The 20,397-nt window shown below is 51.7% G+C and overlaps 1 protein-coding gene across 1 annotated transcript; it reads right to left on the reverse strand.

Annotated features, from left to right (window-relative positions):
* Positions 1-215: 215 nt before the first annotated feature.
* On the reverse strand, positions 216-8,239 carry LOC119958289 (probable G-protein coupled receptor 139). The gene is made up of 2 exons (XM_038786722.1): positions 8,170-8,239; positions 216-1,114 (listed from the first exon to the last, which is right to left on the reverse strand). The coding sequence occupies exons 1-2, from the start codon at positions 8,237-8,239 to the stop codon at positions 216-218; spliced, it is 969 nt and encodes a 322-aa protein (XP_038642650.1).
* Between the last annotated feature and the right edge of the window lie 12,158 nt (positions 8,240-20,397).

A 20,397-nucleotide genomic window follows, 5' to 3' on the forward strand; every position in this document is an offset into this window, starting at 1 on the left:
GAAGTGCTGAATGGCCTGTTCCTATTTCTGATGGCCTCATAATGTTATTTCAGGACAGTTTGCACAGGACAATCAGTCAACACGTGACCCAATAACAGATCGTTAATCTGCCGAATGTTCCTCACTTTCAGATTCTGCTCCATAACACCACCTGATTGCCGACAGGATTGGCGAAATTGACAAAGGCATGAGTCCACACAGGGCTTTCCTGATATTTATTTAAGTAATTGAGCAACACGTGCAAACGGGGTTCTGGCTAACGTTTTCAATTGGTCCCTGAATTTGCTCTGAGTTACCACGTAGATACACGTATTAGTACAGGAACTGGAAAGTTGAAACATATAAGCCATCTGCTGGAGAATATAGCCGGGATCGGTCCCACCTGTGTAGTAATGAGTGTTTGTAATTCGGTAATACAGGAAGTTGATCACATAGGGCATCCAGAGCACAATAAAGCTGCCCGATATAGCAAACAGTAAAATCATTGACTTCCTTCGGCTCTCCGTTTCTGGATCGACCTGAGCCCCCCCGTGATTGGAGAACAAGCTCCTGCGAACTCGATTGGCCACCACAATGTGTCTGACGGTCAGAGCGTTGAAGAGCAAAATAAAGATAAAGGGTAAAATCGGGGTCAGGATCCGGTGGAGCCAATCGTAGCCAATCCACCCCGGCGAGATGTAAAAGGCCGGTTTGGATTGGCAGAGCCATGGCACATTGTCAGTGATATAAACAGGGTCAAATGTGAAGTACCATGGTATGTTCTTCAAGCTGAAGAGTATGCACACTGCTGCAATCACCAACGATGCTGTTTTCGGAACGCAGTACCTGTCTTTCAGTTTCCGGTAGCAAATAGCTATGAGCCGATCTAAAGTGAAGGCGACGGTTAACCAGACAGAAGTGTCCCTGGCCACACAGAGCAGAACAATGACGCAGCTGCACACGGGAGTGATGTACAGGGAAGAGCTTGGGAGGTAATAGTAAAGAATGCGATTCAGTATCACTTCGGTGACAACCACCATCAGATCTGCCGCTGCCATTGCCACCAGGTACAGAGTGATACATTTGGAGAGGCCACACTTTCCCTGGGATAGAGTCAAGATCGCCATCAGGTTCACTGCAAGTGACAAGGAAAACAGTTATCAAATACGCAAATACGGTGAACACCACTGCTGGGGCAGATGGTGGCATATTGCTACTGCCATTGGAGTAGCCATCCAGAGGCCCAGGCTCAACCCCCGGTGCACATGGCTTCAAATCCCAGTGTTCGAAATCGCAAATCTGGAATATAAAGATTATTTCAGTGACGGTGACTATCACAGTGATCAGTTTTGCACAGGGCTAAATCGCTGGCTTTGAAAGTAGACCAAGGCAGGCCAGCAGTACGGTTCAATTCCCATACCAGCCTCCCCGAACAGGCGACGGAATGTGGCGACGAGGGGCTTTTCACAATTGCTTCATTTGAAACCTACTCGTGACAAGAAACGATTTTCATTTCATTTCACCGCTTGGCACAAAACGTCATTATGCTCACTAATTACTTTTAGAGAAGGTGGTTCGACCTCTGAACCTGGTCGTAACATGTGACTCCAGGTCCACAGCAAAGTTTCTGTCTTTTTAACTGTCCTCTGAAATGGACAATATTGGACAACAATGGTTGGCGTTTCCCGCAATGCCCACATCCCATGAAAAAAGCGGAAAGAACATCCCGTCTGTGCTGAACCTTTCCTATTTAGTTTTCACTTCAATCTCCCCTTTTAATTCACTCCATTCATAAAAAGCCAACTGTTTTCTCAGATCGCCTTCAAGAGAATCCCATTCCTGGAGGACTCATGCATGACCAATTTGGAAACTCACTTTCGTCCCCTTTTAAATCCCCCAAAAAGAAGCAATTCAGATCTTGCAGAAATTGGGTGAGGAAATATTCTCCCTGCTGCTCGTCTATTTCAGGCACTATCCATTTCTCCGCTGGGTTGCAGAACGAGCAGAGGAAGATCCCAATAGCAGCCAGGAGATTAACCTTCTAAATGAGGCTACACTGGATTGATTGTTGCCATGGCACCTCACCCGGTGTAAATGTCAGCTCTCCACAAATACCCGCCCCGGTGCATTTAACAGAGTGAGCTGGACTCATAGAAAGGCAGTATCAGTAAATTCGGGCCTGAAGGTGCTGGATGGCCATAGAACTCTGATAACGGTCTCTCCTGTAGTGTAGGGTAGGAAACCGTCCAATATTTTGTTTTCAAATGTATTTTATAATAAACGTGGATCAACAAAAATTACAGCACATAAACACCCTGGGAAACATGCTTCCCATTAGTCAACTATACAGTTTGTACAGTTTTCCCCCCTTTTCATCCTCCCAAAATCCCCTCCCACCACCACCACCACCACTCCAACCCCTGTGATGAACAACTCTTCAAAGACTTTCAAGAACATCCCCACCTTGTCTTAAATCCCTCTCCTGAGACCATTAACTCAACCTTTATCTTTTCCAGCCATAGGAAGTCAAACAGGACACCCAACCGAGCCGCTACCCCCGGTGGTGATGCGAACCGCCACTCCAGCAAAATGTGCCACCGTGCAATCAGAGAGGCGAAGGCCACGACATCGGCGTTCCACCTCTCCATCAGCTCCGGCTTCTCTGAAACCCCAAATATCGCCACCAAACAGTCCGGGTCCACCTCCTCCTCCACTATCTTGGCTACGACCACGAATACTCCCGCCCAGAGTCTCTCCAGCTTTTCACAAACACAGAACATGTGTGCATCATTCGCTGGCCTCCGCCCACACCTCTCACACACATCTGCAACCCCTGGAAGAAACCACTCATACTTGTCCGAGTCATATGCACCCTGTACACCACCGTAAACTGTATCAGGATCATCCTAGCACAAGAGGAGGTCCAGTTTACCCGATACATAGCATCACTCCATACTCCCCAATTGATCTCCCCTCCCAACTCACCTTCCCATTTTTCTTTAATCTTCACCGCCCACACGCCTCCCTGCTCCCCCAGCCGCTTGTATATATCTTCAATTCCTCCCTCCCCTTCCACATCCGGAAGCAGTAGTCGCTCCAGCAGGGTGTATCCCGGAAACCTAGGGAACCCCTTCCAGACCTTTCGCCCAAGGTCCCTAACCTGCAGATACCTGAACTCACTCCCCCTCGGCAGCTCAACCCTCTCCCTGAGCTCTTCCAAACTGGCAAACCCTTCTTCCAAATACAGATCCCTCACCTTGACCACTTCCCTCCACCTCCTGTGTCCACAATACCACTCCCCCCCCCCCCTCGGCTCAAACGCATAATTTTCGCACAGCGGCGGTAACACCAATATCCACTCTATCCTAAAATGCCTCCTCAGCTGATTCCATATCTTCATCGTAGACTGTACCATCGGGTTTCCTGAGCACGGCACCATTGGTAACGCTTCCATCATCATGGCACTTAAGCTGGACCCCTTTCAAGATTTCTCCTGCATCCTATCCCACTCTACCCCCTCTCCTTCCCACCATCGCCGCAACGTATCCACATTTGCCACCCAATAATAGTGAAGAGGGTTAGGCAGCACCAACCCGCCCCCCCTCCACCCCTGCTGCCTCTGCAGCAGGGTCCTCCTTACCCTTGGCACCTACCCCGCCCATACAAAATCCAACTTCAGAAAAAAGGCCTTCAGTATAAAGATCAGGAGTGACTGAAAAATAAACAGGAACCGAGGCAGCAGATTCATTTTTACCACTGTACTCTCCCCGCTCAAGTCAATTTCAATGTGTCCCACCTCCTAAGATCCGCTCTGGCCTCCTCCACCAGCTTTGCTAAGTTCCACTTATGGAGCATCGTCCACCCCCTCGCTTCCTGAATCCGCAAATACCTAAACCTATACCCAGCCACCTTGAATGGCATCCCCCTAAATTAGCTCACTGTCCTAACTGGTTCACCGGGAAAACTTTGTTCCCCCTGCATTCTGCCTGCACCCCAAGGAATCCCCAATCCTCCCCAGCAGGTCCATGATCTTCCCACACTCCATCTGGTGGTAGAAAGACATAAGTGCACCGACCTCAGAATCCTGTGTACAACACTATCTGGGAGCCAGCAACAAGTCCTGCACTGATCTGAACACCCTGGACTGATTTCCACCAATGGCTGAATAGCGGAATTGCACCGACCTGGATTTCTTAGGTCAAACGCCATCTGGTGGTCGAAGGAGGAATTGCGCCAACATGAACATCTCAAGTAACTATTTCCCAGAGGCTGCAACCACAGTAATGAAGAGCCGTCTCAAACCTACACCTAAATCTCCATTTGCTTTTGATCCGCGCCAACCCTTACCTTTTGTCTGTCTTATGTGCATCTGCGTAGATGGTGGGACGGGGATTTGAGATCCGGTAGTCTTCTACACCATTATCCTACTATTTCCTTCTATCATAGAATTTACAGCGCAGAAGGAGGCCATTCAGCCCATCGAGTCTGCACCGTCTCTTGGAAAGAGCACCCTACCCAAGGTCAACAACTCCACCCTATCCCCATAACCCAGTAACCCCACCCAACACTAAGGGCAATTTTGGACACTAAGGGCAATTTATCATGGCCAACCCAACTAACCTGCACACCTTTGGACTGTGGGAGGAAACCAGAGCACCCGGAGGAAACCCACGCACACACGGGGAGGATGTGCAGACTCCGCACAGACAGTGACCCAAGCTGGAGTCGAACCAGGGACCCTGGAGCTATGAAGCGATTGTGCTATCCACAATGCTACCGTGCTGCCCCTATGTTCATCTTTCCTTCATTTTAGTGATAAACAGTTTGTTAATGTTTACTAACAAATCTGGAGCAGTCAAGGGTTAAAGATCTTTGGAAGACACGAAGTTTTAGTTAATTCACTTATGTTGGGACTGCGGGGTCTGTGGGGATGGAACCGACCGCGCACTCACCCAGGGTGTGAGTAGCAACGAACATGGTCCCTGTCAATGAGAGATTATTTCATGAGCAAAGGTTAAACAGATTCGGACTCTACTCATTGGAATTTAGAAGAATGAGAGGAGTTCTCATTGAAATATATGGGGCTCTTCTGGAGCTTCACAGGGTAAATGCTGAGAGAATGTTTCCTTTCATGGGGAAATTAACAGGGGCATTAATTGAGTACAGAAAGTGCAACATTGAGCTTCAGAAAACAATTAGGAGAGCAAAGGGAGATGTGAGTAATCTTAGCTGGTAAAAGTAGGGACAATCCAAATATATTCTATAAGTATATCAATGGGAAGAGAATAGAGAGGGAAAAAGTAGTGCCCATTAGGGACCAAGGGGGGAAAGCTGTGAGTGGAGCCATGGGACATTGATGGGGTGTTAAATGACGATTTCACATCTGTCTTCTCTCAAGTGAATGATGAGGCAGATATGGAACTCGAGGAGAGAGACGATGAAGCTATTGAGCAAGTTGACAGAGGGAGGGGCAATGTATTGCGGGTGATGGCAGGCTGAAAAGTAGGGAAATCACCAGGTCCAGACGAATTGTGCCCCAGGTTGCTGTGGGTGGTGAGGGAGGAGATTACTGGGGAGCCCTGATCCAAATGTGTAATTCTTCTCTGGCCACGGAAGACCTGTCAGCGGACTGGAGAACCACAAATGCAGCCCCACTATTCAAGAAAGGCTGCTGGGATAAGCCAGGGAACTACAGGCCAGTGAGTCCCACGTCAGTGCTGGGGAAACGAATGGAGACAATTCTGACTATCTCCGCTTGGAGGGGCAAGGTTTGATCAGGAATAGTCATCATGGCTTTGTCAGAGGGAGGTCATGCCTCACAAATTTGATTGCCTATTTTGACCATCTGACGTTGTGCGTCGATGAAGGTACTGCAGTTAATGTAGACTCTACAATGCCTCCCGCATCATATGGGAGAAACAACAGCATTACATGTACCAAAGGCTCTGTCATTGTGCAGTTGGTATGTGACCAAACCAGTAAGAACGTTTCTGTGAATGCCCATTCTCCGGGCACAGACCACAATGCATTTAATCAACGGCACCAGCAACACAATCTGCCTTTAGGCCATCGATTTCCCACTCAGCGACATCTACTAACCCCACCCATGGCTCCCCGACAACACGCCACCATTCCAGACACCACGACCTTCAACGGAAGCCATGGCCACTCTAATAGGGAAAACCAGCCATCTTCAGTCGCGCAAGTTGCTGAACCTGCTCCGAAAGATTAGATACCCCACTGAGACCTGGACTCCACCACCGTAACTGGATGGTGCCAGTCACAGACGGGGTGGCAGCTGGGAGAGACTGCATGCCCCTAGCCCAGAATCTCAGTACCTCTGTCCGAGATGACAGAATTCCCAATGCGCTGGAGCAAAAGCTCAGACAGCAGCAGAGCTGGTTCGGTTTAGCAGTGTTGGCCAGGGGTGCCCCACTGGGAAGGTGGAAATGATGGGCTCAAAGCTCTGCCAGGGCTGCGCCACAGTGGAACTGACCTGCTCCATTCTCAACACCAGCGACCACTGCCTGTCTGGTAGGTCTATCAGTGCACCAAGCATTTAGACCAACATCAAGGCTTCCCTGCAGCCTGCCTTAATCAGATCGACATGCGAGTGCTTTGCAGTCGAACTGGCGTGTGATCTCTCAATCTTGGGTATTTACATCCAGGGGCAGCAGGGTAGCATGGTGGTTAGCATAAATGCTTCACAGCTCCAGGGTCCCAGGTTCGATTCCCGGCTGGGTAACTGTCTGTGTGGAGTCTGCACGTCCTCCCCCTGTGTGTGTGGGTTTCCTCCGGGTGCTCCGGTTTCCCCCCACAGTCCAAAGATGTGCGGGTTGGGTGGATTAGCCGTGCAAAATTGCCCGTAGTGTCCTAATAAAAGTAAGGTTAAGGGTGGGGGGGGGGGGTTGTTAGGTTACGGGTATGGGGTGGACACGTGGGTTTGAGTAGGGTGATCATGGCTCGGCACAACATTGAGGGCCGAAGGGCCTGTTCTGTGCTGTACTGTTCTATGTTCTATGACCTACCCAAACTGCTGTTGTTGCTGACATGGCTGTCTTTCTGGATGTAACATTGGGTTGGGATGTAATACTGCTGGGATATTGCAGCTTCATTGCCAGATAACTCCTCCGTTTAGTTCAACTGCTATTCGGAGCAGGTTCAGCAACTTGCGCGACTGAAGATGGCTGGTTTTCCCTATTAACAGAAAAGAACGCAGTTGCACTGAGCGTTAGATCACAAGAATCATTTTCTGTCAGAAAACAGGACTCCCAAAATCTCGCTTTACAAGATTCCTAAAACATTGTGACTGGCATCTCAAGTGAGATTAGAACAATAGGCAGCAATTGAGATTCAATGGCATTACCATTGCTGAATCCCCCACTCACAACATCCTGGGGGTTATCATTGACCAGAAACTGAACCATATAAATATTGTGGCCACCAGGGCAGGTCAGATGCTGGGAATCCTGTGGTGAATGACTCACCTCCTGACACCGACCCCCCCCCCCCCCCCCCCCCCCCCCCCGACCCCCCCCAAAAGTCTGTCCACCATTTACAGGGTGCAAGTCAACAGTGTCATCCACTTCCATGGATCAGTGTGACTCCAACAACACACAAACAAACTCAGCATCATCCAGGGCAAAACAAGCTGCTTGACTGGCACCCCTTCCCCAAACATTCATTCACCCTGACCATCGATGAACAGCAGCAGCCGTGTGTTCTGTCTATAAGGTGCACGGCAGGAACTCACAAAGGTTTCGCTGTCAGCACCTTCCAAATACACAACCTCTGCCTTCTGGAAGTAGAAGGGTAGCAGACACCTGAAAACTAGACCCCTTTCAAAATCACCGCAAAGCCACACCCCATCCTGACGTGGAAATATATCGGTCGTTCCTTCACTGTCGCTGGGTCAAAATCCAGGAACTCCCTCCCTAACAGCACAGTGGGTGCACCTAAAGCACACGGAGTGTAGCGGCTCAAGAAGGCAGCTCCTTCAGGGAAATTAGGGGGACGGTCAATAAATGCTGGTCAAGCCAGCGACACACCCATCCCCGTAAATGAATTAAACGATACCCAGCAAAGCGATCTAACCCAGAACACAGGAACCTGCAGCAGCAATCATGAACCGAAGGATGGTAACAGTTAACCTGTGAATCCAACGTTTCATTAGATCGCATCCTCACTCACCAGGAACTCCAATAGCCGCAAGGAGAGGATAATATAAAGCGTATATTAGGTCAATGAATGTTTCATACATGTTCCTCTAACTCCCCAAAAAGTACTCCGAACGTCAGCTGGTGTTGAGTTGTACAGGTGCACAGGCAGCACTATTCAAAGGAGTGTATTTATTATTGGAGGAACTCCCTCGATAGTCAATTAAGCTGCTTGCAAATTACTCACAGGCACTTGCACTAACGGATTAGGAAAAAGCATTAATTTTCAGTTTGCACAAATATATATTATGTTACTCGTGGGTTGTTTTTCGATTGGATTGCATTTGATTTGTTGTCACGTGTACCGAGATACAGAGAAATGTATTGTTCTGTGTCCACTCCAGACACATCATTCCACACATGAAACAACATAGGACATAAATAAATACACAATGTAAATACAGCGACATAGGCATGGGTAAAGCATACGGAGTGTAGTGCTACTCAGTAGAGAAGATGTGTGGAGAGATCAGTTCAGTCCATAAGAGGGTTGTTCAGTCGCCTGATTACAGCGGGGAAGCTGTTTTTCTACCTGTTCGTGCGTGTTCTCAGACTTTTGTATCTCCTGCCTGATGGAACAGGTTGAAAGAGTGAGTAAGCCGGGTGGGAGGGGTCTTTGATTATGCTTCCCGCTTTCCCAAGGCAGCGGGAGGTGCAGACAGAGTCAATGGGAGGGAGGCGTATTTGCGTGATCGACTGGGCTGTGTTCACGATTCTCAGTCGTTTCTTATGATCTTGGGCCGAACGGGGGTTTTTAACTAATTCAGCGGGGGCATGGGAACATGGATTGTAGTTTTGGGGTACGGGAGATTGAGAGTTTTAAGGTCAGGAGCGCAGATTTGACTTCGCAGGAGGGTGCCAGTGTTCAGGTAGGTGGTTTGAAGTGTGTCTACTTCAATGCCAGGAGTATACGAAATTAGGTAGGGGAACTGGCAGTATGGGTTGGTACCTGGGACTTCGATGTTGTGGCCATTTCAGAGACATGGATAGAGCAGGGACAGGAATGGTTGTTGCAGGTTCCGGTGTTTAGGTGTTTTAGTAATCTCAGAGAAGGGGGCAAAAGAGGGGGAGGTGTGGCGCTGCTCGTCAAGAACAGTATTACGGTGGCGGAAAGGATGCGAGATGGGGACTCTACTTCCGAGGTAGTATGGGCTGAGGTTAGAAACAGGAAAGGAGAAGTCACCCTGTTGGGAGTATTCTATAGGCCACCTAATAGTTCTAGGGATGTAGAGGAAAGGATGGCGAAGATGATTCTGGAAAAGAGCGAAAGTAACAGGGTGACTTTAACTTTCCAAATATTGACTGGAAAAGATATAGTTCGAGTACAATAGATGGGTCGTTCCTTTTACAATGTGTGCAGGAGTGTTTCCTGACACAATATGTTGACAGGCCAACAAGAGGTTTGGTTTACAAGTGCAACAGGTGATTAAGAAGGCAAATGGAATTTTGTTCTTCATTGCTAGAGGGATTGAGTTTAAGACTAGGGAGGTTATGTTGCAATTATATAAGGTGTTAGTGCGGCCACACCTGGAGTATTGTGTTCAGGATTGGTCTCCTTACCTGAGAAAGGACGTACTGGCGCTGGAGGGTGTGCAGAAGAGATTCACTCGGTTAATCCCAGAGCTGAAGGGGTTGGATTATGAGGAGAGGTTGAGTAGACTGGGACTGTACTCGTTGGAATTTAGAAGGATGAGGGGGGGATCTTATAGAAACATTTAAAATTATGAAGGGAATAGATAGGATAGATGCGGGCACGTTGTTTCCACTGGCGGGTGCAAGCAGAACTAGGGGGCATAGCCTCAAAATAAGGGGAAGTAGATTTAGGACTGAGTTTAGGAGGAACTTCTTCACCCAAAGGGTTGTGAATCTATGGAATTCCTTGCCCAGTGAAGCAGTTGAGGCTCCTTCATTACATGTTTTTAAGGTAAAGACAGATAGTTTTTTGAAGAATAAAGGGATTAAGGGTTATGGTGTTCGGGCCGGAAAGTGGAGCTGAGTCCACAAAAGATCAGCCATGATCTAATTGAATGGGGGAGCAGGCTCGAGGGGCCAGATGGCCTACTCCTGCTCCTAGTTCTTATGTTCTTATGTAAGAGGCGAGGCCATATTGGATTTGGTTTTGGGAAATGAACCAGGCCAGGTGTTAGATCTGGAGGTAGGTGAGCACTTTGGAGACAGTGACCACAATTCGGTGACCATTACGTTAGTGATGGAAAGGGATAAATATACCCCGCAGGGCAAGAGTTATAGCTGGGGGAAGGGCAATTATGATGCCATTAGACATGACTTAGGATGTGAAGGTTGGAGAAGTAGGTTGCAAGGGGTGGGCACACTGGATATATGGAGCTTGTTCAAGGAACAGCTATTGCATGTTATTGATAAGTACGTACCAGTCAGGCAGGGAGGAAGGGGTCGAGCGAGGGAACCGTGGTTTACCAAAGAAGTGGAATCTCTTGTTAAGAGGAAGAAGGAGTCCTATGTGAAGATGAGGCATGAAGTTTCAGTTGGGGCGCTTGATAGTTACAAGGAAGCGAGGAAGGATCTAAAGAGAGAGCTAAGAAGAGCAAGGAGAAGTCTTTGGCAGGTAGTATCAAGGAAAACCCAAAAGCTTTCTATAGGTATGTCAGGAATAAAAGAATGACGAGGGTAAGAGTAGGGCCTGTCAAGGACAGTGGTGGGAAGTTATGTCTGGAGGCTGAGGAGATAAGCGAGATACTAAATAAATACTTTTCGTCAGTATTCACTCAGGAAAAAGATAATGTTGTGGAGGAGAATGCTGAGACCCAGGCTATTAGAATAGATGGCATTGAGGTGAGTAGGGAAGAAGTGTTGGCAATTCTGGGCAAGGTGAAAATAGAAAAGTCCCCGGGGCCTGATGGGATTTATCCTAGGATTCTCTGGGAAGCCAGGGAACAGATTGCTGAGCCTTTGGCTTTGACTTTTATGTCATCATTGGCGACAGAAATAGTACCAGAGGGCTGGAGGATAGCAAATGTATTCCCTTTGTTCAAGAAGGGGAGTAGAGATAACCCCGGTAACTATAGGCTGGTGAGCCTCACGTCTGTCGTGGGTAAAGTCTTGGAGAGGATTATAAGAGATACGATAAATCGAGGCCCCAGATCCATTTTCATGTCTGCAAATAGAATATCCTCTATGATTTCAGTCGCGTGTTTAGGTACTATCTTTTTTACAATCAGAAAGTTTGATGAGGTTGGCCTCGGCACCAGTGTCAAGCTTGACTATTATTATTATGCCATTTGGGGCAGCACGGTGACGCAGTGGTAGTACTGCAGTCTCACGGCGCCGAGGTCCCAGGTTTGATTCCGGCTTTGGTCACTGTTCGTGTGGAGTTTGCACATTCTCCCCTTGTTTGCATGGGTGTCGCCTCCTGAACTAAAAGACGTGCAGAGTAGGTGGAATGAACATGCTAAATTGCGCCCTTAATTGGGGAAAAAATAATTCGGTACTCTAAATTTTGAAAGAAATTATGGTGCTCTTTATTTCTAATGGCACCTCCATTTACACGTTTAATTATCTGCCTTCCATTCAACATTGCTGCAGATTGGTGCAAATCACCTTGGGTACACCTTGAGTCTACTTGTCTTTGCTGGATGTCATGTCCACCAAGAAAATTTCTCCTAGGCACTGATGTACTTTGTTCAGGCCTGTTTTTTATATAACATTGGGCTGCAAATATAACAGTCTGCCATTATAGAACATAGAACATAGAACATAGAACAGTACAGCACAGAACAGGCCCTTCAGCCCTCAATGTTGTGCCGAGCCATGATCACCCTACTCAAACCCACGTATCCACCCTATACCCGTAACCCAACAACCCCCCCCTTAACCTTACTTTTTTATTAGGACACTACGGGCAATTTAGCATGGCCAATCCACCTAAACCGCACATCTTTGGACTGTGGGAGGAAACCGGAGCACCCGGAGGAAACCCACGCACACAGGGGGAGGACGTGCAGACTCCACACAGACAGTGACCCAGCCGGGAATCGAACCTGGGACCCTGGAGCTGTGAAGCATTTATGCTAACCACCATGCTACCCTGCTGCCCCTATAGATGGCACAAGTTTTTCCAGCAGCGGGGCATTGCCGTGGCTTATGCCGTTTGGTACATGGCGGACACACAATGGACGATCGGGTCAGCCCTCAAATTGGCCGCCTGCACTGGAAGCAAGTTTCTTATTCAGCTGCGTCACCACACTAATGGGGTCTGTCACCTGCTCTGCCTTTGTGCCAAATCTGCGGAGATTCAACGTGCCGAGCTGCTTTGCAGCCAGGTCACAAGCGTGACATATTTGAATGGCCAATCAGCTGGGTCTCTGTGATTCCTCCGTGGCCAATCAGCTGGGTCTCTGTGATTCCCCCATGGTGGATCAGCGGGGTCTCTGTGAGTCCCCCATGGTCGATCAGCTGCGTCTCTGTGATTCCCCATGGCAGATCAGCTGCGTCTCTGTGATTCCCCCATGGCCGATCAGCTGGGTCTCTGTGATTCCCACATGGCTGATCAGCTGGGTGTGTGTGAATCCCCCATGGCTGATCAGCTGGGTGAGTGTGATTCCCCCATGTCGATCATCTGTGTGTGTCTGACTCCCCCAACCCCAATCAGGGTCGATCAGCTGGGTAAGTGTGCGGGACCCCATGACCGATCAGCTAGGTGTGTGCCTCTCCCAAGGCCGAATTGCTGGGTGTGTGTGCCTCCACCATCGCCGATCAGGTGTGTGTGTACGACCGATCAGCTGGGTCTCTGTAATTCCCCCCATTGGCAATGGGGGCTATTTCTGACTCACTTTGACGGAGGACCAGGGAGGGGTTTGGAATAACTTAGCTTCACCTCGATGTTCCCGCCTTTTTCTCATCAACACCCCACCCCCCCCGCCCCCGCCCCCCCCCCCCCCGCCCACACACCCCCACCCCCCCCCCCCCCCCCCCACCCCCACCCCACCGCAGCTACACCAATCAGAAAGTACAGAAACGTCACACCACGGCACAGAAGAGGCCATTCAGGCCCTCATGCCTGCACTAGTTTGTGAAATTAATACTGGACTCCCCACTTCCCCCGGAGCCTGATCCCACTTCCCATCCAGGTCCCATCGACTGAGCCCAGGGCGTTTCTGCCTCACCGATCAAACCCTCTGAGTGGAAAACCTCATCCTAATGTTCCCTCAAATGCTTCTACCAATGGCCTTTCATACCCTCCTCACCCCCTCGCTCACCCCACAGTAACTGACCTCTCTCTGCTCAGTGAAACAGGCCTTTCCCCTCTACCCTATCTCGGCCTCCTCAGAAGTTTAGACACCACTTAGGTCAGCCCTCAACCTCCTCCGCCCTCAGGAAAACAACCTGAGCCGATCTAATCTTTCCTCTTAGAATCATAGAATCCTGACAGTGTAGAAGGAGGCCATTAGGCCCATGAGGTCCGCATTGACCATTCCAATGAGTGCTGTACCCATATCCACTACCCTGTCCACCCCATCCTAGCGCCATGATCCCTCGCTACTGGCGTCTGCAACATTCTGTGCCTTTGCGCCAAAACTGCTGGGATTCAACATTGCGATCAGCTCCATAGCAATCTGACGAGCATGACATATTTGAATGGCCAATCAGTTGGTTTTCGATTCGCCCATGGCCTATCTGCTGGATCTCTGTCATTCCCCTATGGACGATCAGTTTGGTATCAGTGATTCCGCCCGTGGCCGACAGCTGGGTGTGTGTGATTTCCCCCATGGCCGATCAGCTGGTTCCGTGTGCATACCCCCCCCCCCCCATCCCCTCCCGGCAGCTGGTCTGTGTGCCTCTCCCCATGGATGATCAGCTGGGTGTGTGTGAAGCTCCCCACGGACGGCCAGCTGTGCATTTGCGACGCCCCCCTCCATGGTCGATCAGCTGTGTGTGTGCCTCCCCCCATGGCTGATCAGCTGGGTGTGTGCCTCCACGCATGGCAGAGCAGCTGGGTGTGTGCCTCAAACTGAAACACAGTCTGTGCTGCAGAATGTGCAGCAGACAGAAACACAGACAGCCTCAGCACCACATCCCACCCTCACTGCTCACCAGCTGCTGTTCCCCCTCCCGGCCACCAGTGGCCGCTGCTGCTCCTCCCAGTGTCACCTCTTGCCCGCTCCCGGCACCGTTCGCTGCTCTTTGGCGGCAACATCCGGGACCTGCCGGGGCCGAGCGGCAGCCATATTGCCGTGACGTACGACGCGAGACGCCCATTAAACAAAAAATAAATCACAAAAATTTTAAAAAGAGAAATGGAACTACGGAACCTAGAGGGAAGCGAGAGTCTGACGCGAGAGGAGGTGAGTAATAATACTTTGAAACCTTGGGCTGTGCAGATAAAGCTGCCCGTGCGCATGTGCCGAGGGTCTTTCTCACAAAAGGCAACGCGCTCGCCAACGACGCACTGAGGCCGTCACTCCTGGCAACGCAAGTTGACCGTTCAGCGTCTCCCCTGGCAACGCAAGATTGCAGCCGTGCAGAGACTGCTGGGACAGATGGATGTGACGCATGCGCAGCGGCGCCTCCTGCTGCGCATTGTCCCCATTGGGGGTGATTGGGCTTGTTGAGGAGATGGAGCAACAATTGCAGTTTCAATGGGAGCTGCAGCACTGCCTCCCACCGCCCTCCATCCGCCCTTCAATCCCCTCCAGTGTCACCGCCGCAGAATTTTACACCAGGGAGCAGAGTGACAGCAGCCCCTGACCTTAACCCCCCTCCCCACATTACAACAAGGGGCTATTCGGCTTCATGTTATCTTGTTTTCTTGTTTCAAGGCATTATTGAGTTACAAATATTCAACATGGTGGGTATCATTGACAGCAATTGCTACAAGGGCAGGAAATGTAATTTTGTGGAACCGGGACTCTGAACAATGATTATTAATGATTTATAATTTCTAACAGCAGGAAACAATTGCCCATAAGTGTTCGAAATTAAACATGACAGCAGAGCCGGTTATAACTAGTCAACAATTGGAAACCCCCTTGACCGATCAGTGGGGTGTGTGTGCCTCACCCGGTGGCCGATCAGCTGTGTGTGTGTGCCTCCCCCATGGCCGATCAGCGGGGTGTGTGCCTCGCACTGAAATACAGTCTGTGCAGCAGAATGTACCACAGACAGAGACACAGACAGACTCCGCCCTACATCCCTCACTCACTGCTCACCAGCTGCCATGAGTCTCCCGGCCGCCAGAGGCCTCTCCTCGACCTCCCAGTGTCACCTCTTGCCCGCTCCTGGCACCGGCACTGCTCATTGGTGGGAACATCAGGGGGCCTGCTGGGAGGGCGGGGCAGGGCGCAGGCCATATTTCCGCGACGTGGGGAACGCGGGGCACATTGAGCAAAAAATAAATCGGTAAAGTAAAAAAAGAGAATCAGTGCTTCAAAACCGAGAGGGAAGCACGGGTGAGAAGGTGACTAATATTATCTTAAAACATGGAGCGGTTCAAATGAGCTATCCGTGTGCATGTGCAGAGGACCTCCCTCGCAGAAGGCACCGCACGGGCATGGGCTCCACTCACAGATTCCCCCCTTGGTCCCTAATGGGCATTACTTTTTCCCTCGTTACCCCATCCCATTGATGTACTTATAGAATATGTTTGGGATTTTGCCTACTTTTACCAGCTAGAGATTTCTCATGTCCCTTTTTTGATCTCCTAATTGCTTTCTTAAGCTCAATTCTGCACTTTCTGTACTCCATTGATGCTTCTGTTGATTTCCCCATGAGGGAAAACATCCTCTCAGCATGTATCCTCTCAAGCTCCTGAAGAAGCCCACATGTTTCAATGAGAACATCACTGATTCTGCTGAATTCCAATGAGAAGAGTCCAAACCTGTTTAACCTTTGCTCATAAGATAATCCGGCAGGGGTCATCTCAGTTGTTAGGATGGCACCGTGGGTGAGTGGGTGGTCGATTCCAACCCCTCAGACTCCGACATGTTTTCCAAAGATCTTTAACCCCTGACTGCTGCAATGAGTTACGGACTCCAGATTTGTTAGTAAACATTAACAAACTATTCATCACTAAAATCAAGAAAAGATGAACAGAGAAGGAAATTTTTCGGAAGTTGGACACGATTATTTTGGATTTTGTTTGGGCAGGGAAGTTGCCAAGGACACTGCTACAGAGGCAGAGTCAGCGGTGGTGGTGGCGGGGAGGTACACAGGATTCTGAGGTCGGTGCACTTCTGCCTTCCTACCAGCAGGCGGAGCATGGGAAGGATCATGGGCCTGCTGGGGAGGTTTGGGGGGTTCTCGGGATACAGGCAGAATGCAGGGGGAAACAAAGTGGTCCCGGTGCACGTTTTACAACAGCGAGCTAATTTATGGGGGATGCCGTTTAAGGTGGCTGGGGTTAGGTTCGGGGATTCAGGAAGCAAGGCAATGGACGATGCTTCACAAGTGGAACTTAAGGAAGCTGGTCACTGCTCCCGCTATTCCCGGACACTGCTCCCGCTATTCCCGGACACTGCTTCTGTGATTCGCGGGCACTGCTCCCCCGATTCCCGCACACTGTATCCGCTATTCCCGGACACTGCTCCCGCTATTCCCGGACACTGCTCCCGCAATTCCCGGACACTGTTCCCGCGAATCCCGCACTCTGCTCCCACGATTCCCGGACACTGCTCCCGCGATTCTCGCACACTGCTCCCGCGATTCCCAGACACTGCTCCCGCTATTCCCGGACACTGCTCCCGCTATTCCCGCACACAACTCCTGTGAGTCCCGGACACTGCTCCCGACATTCCCGGACACTGCTCCTGTGATTCCCGCACACTGCTCCTGTGATTCCCGGACACTGCTCCCGCTATTCCCGGACACTGCTCCCGTGATTCCCGGGGACTGTTCCCGCTATTCCCGGACACTGCTCCCGATATTCCCGGACACTGCTCCTGTGATTCCCGGACACTGCTCCTGTGATTCCCGCACACTGCTCCCGGTATTCCCGGATAGTGCTCCTATGATTTCCGGAAACTGCCCCTGTGATTCCCGGACACTGCTCCCGACATTCCCGGACACTGCTCCTTTGATTCCCGCACACTGCTACCGCGATTCCCGGGGACTGTTCCCTCTATTCCCGGACACTGCTCCTGTGATTCTCGGACACTGCTCCTATGATTCCCGCACACTGCTCCCGCTATTCCCGGACACTGCTCCCGCTATTCCCGGACACTGCTCCCGCTATTCCCGGACACTGCTCCCGCGATTCCCGGACAATGCTCCCGTGATTCCCGGACACTGCTCCCACGATTCCCGGACACTGCTCCCGTGATTCCTGGACACTGCTCCCGTGATTCCCGGACACTGCTCCCACGATTCCCGGACACTGCTCCCGGGATTCCCGGACACTGATTCTGCGATTCCCACACACTGCACCTGTGATTCCCGGACACTGGTCCTGCGATTCCCGCACACTGCACCTGTGATTCCCGGACACTGGTCCTGCGATTCCCGGACACTGCTCCTGTGATTCCCGGACACTGCTCCTGCTATTCCCAGACACTGCTCATGTGATTCCCGGACACTGCTCCAACGATTCCCGCACACTGCTCCTGTGATTCCCGGACACTGCTCCTGCTATTCCCGGACACTGCTCATGTGATTCCCAGACACTGCTCCAACGATTCCCGCACACTGCTCCTGGGATACCCGCACATTGCTCCTGTGATTCCCGGACACTGCTCCCGCAATGCCCGGACACTGCTCCCGTGATACCCGGACACTGCTTCAGTGATTCCCGCACACTGCTCGCGCTATTCCCGGACACTGCTCCAGTGATTCCCGGACACTGCTTCAGTGATTCCCGGACACTGCTCCCGTGATACCCGGACACTGCTCCCGCAATTCCCGGACACTGCTCCCGTGATTCCCGGACACTGCTCCCGTGATACCCGGACACTGCTTCTGCGATTCCCGCACACTGCTCGCGCTATTCCCGGACACTGCTCCAGTGATTCCCGGACACTGCTTCAGTGATTCCCGGACACTGATTCTGTGATTCCCGGACACTGCTCCCGCTATTCCGGAACATTTCACCCGTGATTCCCGCACTCTGCTCCTGTGCTTCTCCGACACTGATCACGTGATTCCCGGTCACTGCTCCTGTGATTCCCGCACACTGCTCCTGTGAGTCCCGGACACTGCCCCCACTATTCCCGCACACTGCTCCCGCGATTCCCGGACACTGCTCCTGAGATTCCCAGACACTGCTCCCGCGATTCCCGGACACTGCCCCTGTGATTCCCAGACACTGCTCCCGCTATTCCCGGAGACTGCTCCCGCTATTCCCAGACACTGCTCCCGCTATTCCCGGAGACTGCTCCCGCTATTCCCGGACACTGCTCCTGTGATTCCCGCACACTGCTCCTGTGATTCCCGGACACTGCCCCCACTATTCCCGCACACTGCTCCCGCGATTCCCGGACACTGCTCCTGAGATTCCCAGACACTGCTCCCGCGATTCCCGGACACTGCCCCTGTGATTCCCAGACACTGCTCCCGCTATTCCCGGAGACTGCTCCCGCTATTCCCAGACACTGCTCCCGCTATTCCCGGAGACTGCTCCCGCTATTCCCGGACACTGCTCCTGTGATTGCCGGACACTGCTCCCGTGATTCCCAGACACTGCTCCCGTGATTCCCGGAGACTGCTCCCGCGATTCCCGGACACTGCTCCCGTGATTCCTGGACACTGCTCCCGTGATTCCCGGACACTGCTCCCGTGATTCCCGGAGACTGCTCCCGCGATTCCCGGACACTGCTCCCGTGATTCCCGGACACTGCTGCTGTGATTCCCGGACACTGATCCTGTGATTCCCGACACTGCTCCAGTGATTCCCGCACACTGCTCCTGTGATTCCCGTACATTTCACCCGCGATTCCCGGATGCTGATCCCGCGATTCTCGGACACTGCTCCCGCTATTCCCTGACACTGCTCCAGCGATTCCCAGACACTGCTCACATGATTCCCGGACACTGCTCCCGCGATTCCCAGACACTGCCCCCTTGCTTCCCGCACACTGCTCCCGCTATTCCCGGACACTGCTCCCACTATTCCCGGACACCGCTCCTGCTATTCCCGGACACAGATCCTGTGATTCCCGACACTGCTCCAGTAATTCCCGCACACTGCTCCTACAATTCCCGGACACTGCTCCCGTGATTCCTGGACACTGCTCCCGTGATTCCCGGACACTGCTCCCGTGATTCCCGGACACTGCTCCCGTGATTCCCGGAGACTGCTCCCGCGATTCCCGGACACTGCTCCCGTGATTCCCGGACACTGCTGCTGTGATTCCCGGACACTGATCCTGTGATTCCCGACACTGCTCCCGTGATTCCCGCACACTGCTCCTGTGATTCCCGTACATTTCTCCCGTGATTCCCGGATGCTGATCCCGCGATTCTCGGACACTGCTCCCGCTATTCCCTGACACTGCTCCAGCGATTCCCAGACACTGATCACATGATTCCCGGACACTGCTCCCGCGAGTCCCAGACGCTGCCCCCTTGCTTCCCGCACACTGCTCCCGCTATTCCCGGACACTGCTCCCGCTATTCCCGGACACCGCTCCTGCTATTCCCGGACACTGATCCTGTGATTCCCGACACTGCTCCAGTAATTCCTGCACACTGCTCCCACAATTCCCGGACACTGCTCCCGTGATTCCTGGACACTGCTCCCGTGATTCCCGGACACTGCTCCTGCGATTCCCGGACACTGCTCCCGGGATTCCCGGACACTGCTCCTGTGATACCCGGACACTGGTCCTGCGATTCCCGGACACTGCTCCTGTGATTTCCGGACACTGTTCCTGCTATTCCCAGACACTGCTCGTGTGATTCCCGGACACTGCTCCAACGATTCCCGCACACTGCTCCTGTGATTCCCGGACACTGCTCCTGCTATTCCCGGACACTGCTCATTTGATTCCCGGACACTGCTCCAACGATTCCCGCACACTGCTCCTGGGATACCCGCACATTGCTCCCGCAATTCCCGGACACTGCTCCCGTGATACCCGGACACTGCTTCTGCGATTCCCGCACACTGCTCGCGCTATTCCCGGACACTGCTCCAGTGATTCCCGGACACTGCTTCAGTGATTCCCGGACACTGATCCTGTGATTCCCGGACACTGCTCCCGCTATTCCGGAACATTTCACCCGTGATTCCCGCACT

This window comes from Scyliorhinus canicula, chromosome 29 (assembly GCF_902713615.1).
Source record: "Scyliorhinus canicula chromosome 29, sScyCan1.1, whole genome shotgun sequence".
Taxonomy (NCBI): Eukaryota; Metazoa; Chordata; class Chondrichthyes; order Carcharhiniformes; family Scyliorhinidae; genus Scyliorhinus; species Scyliorhinus canicula.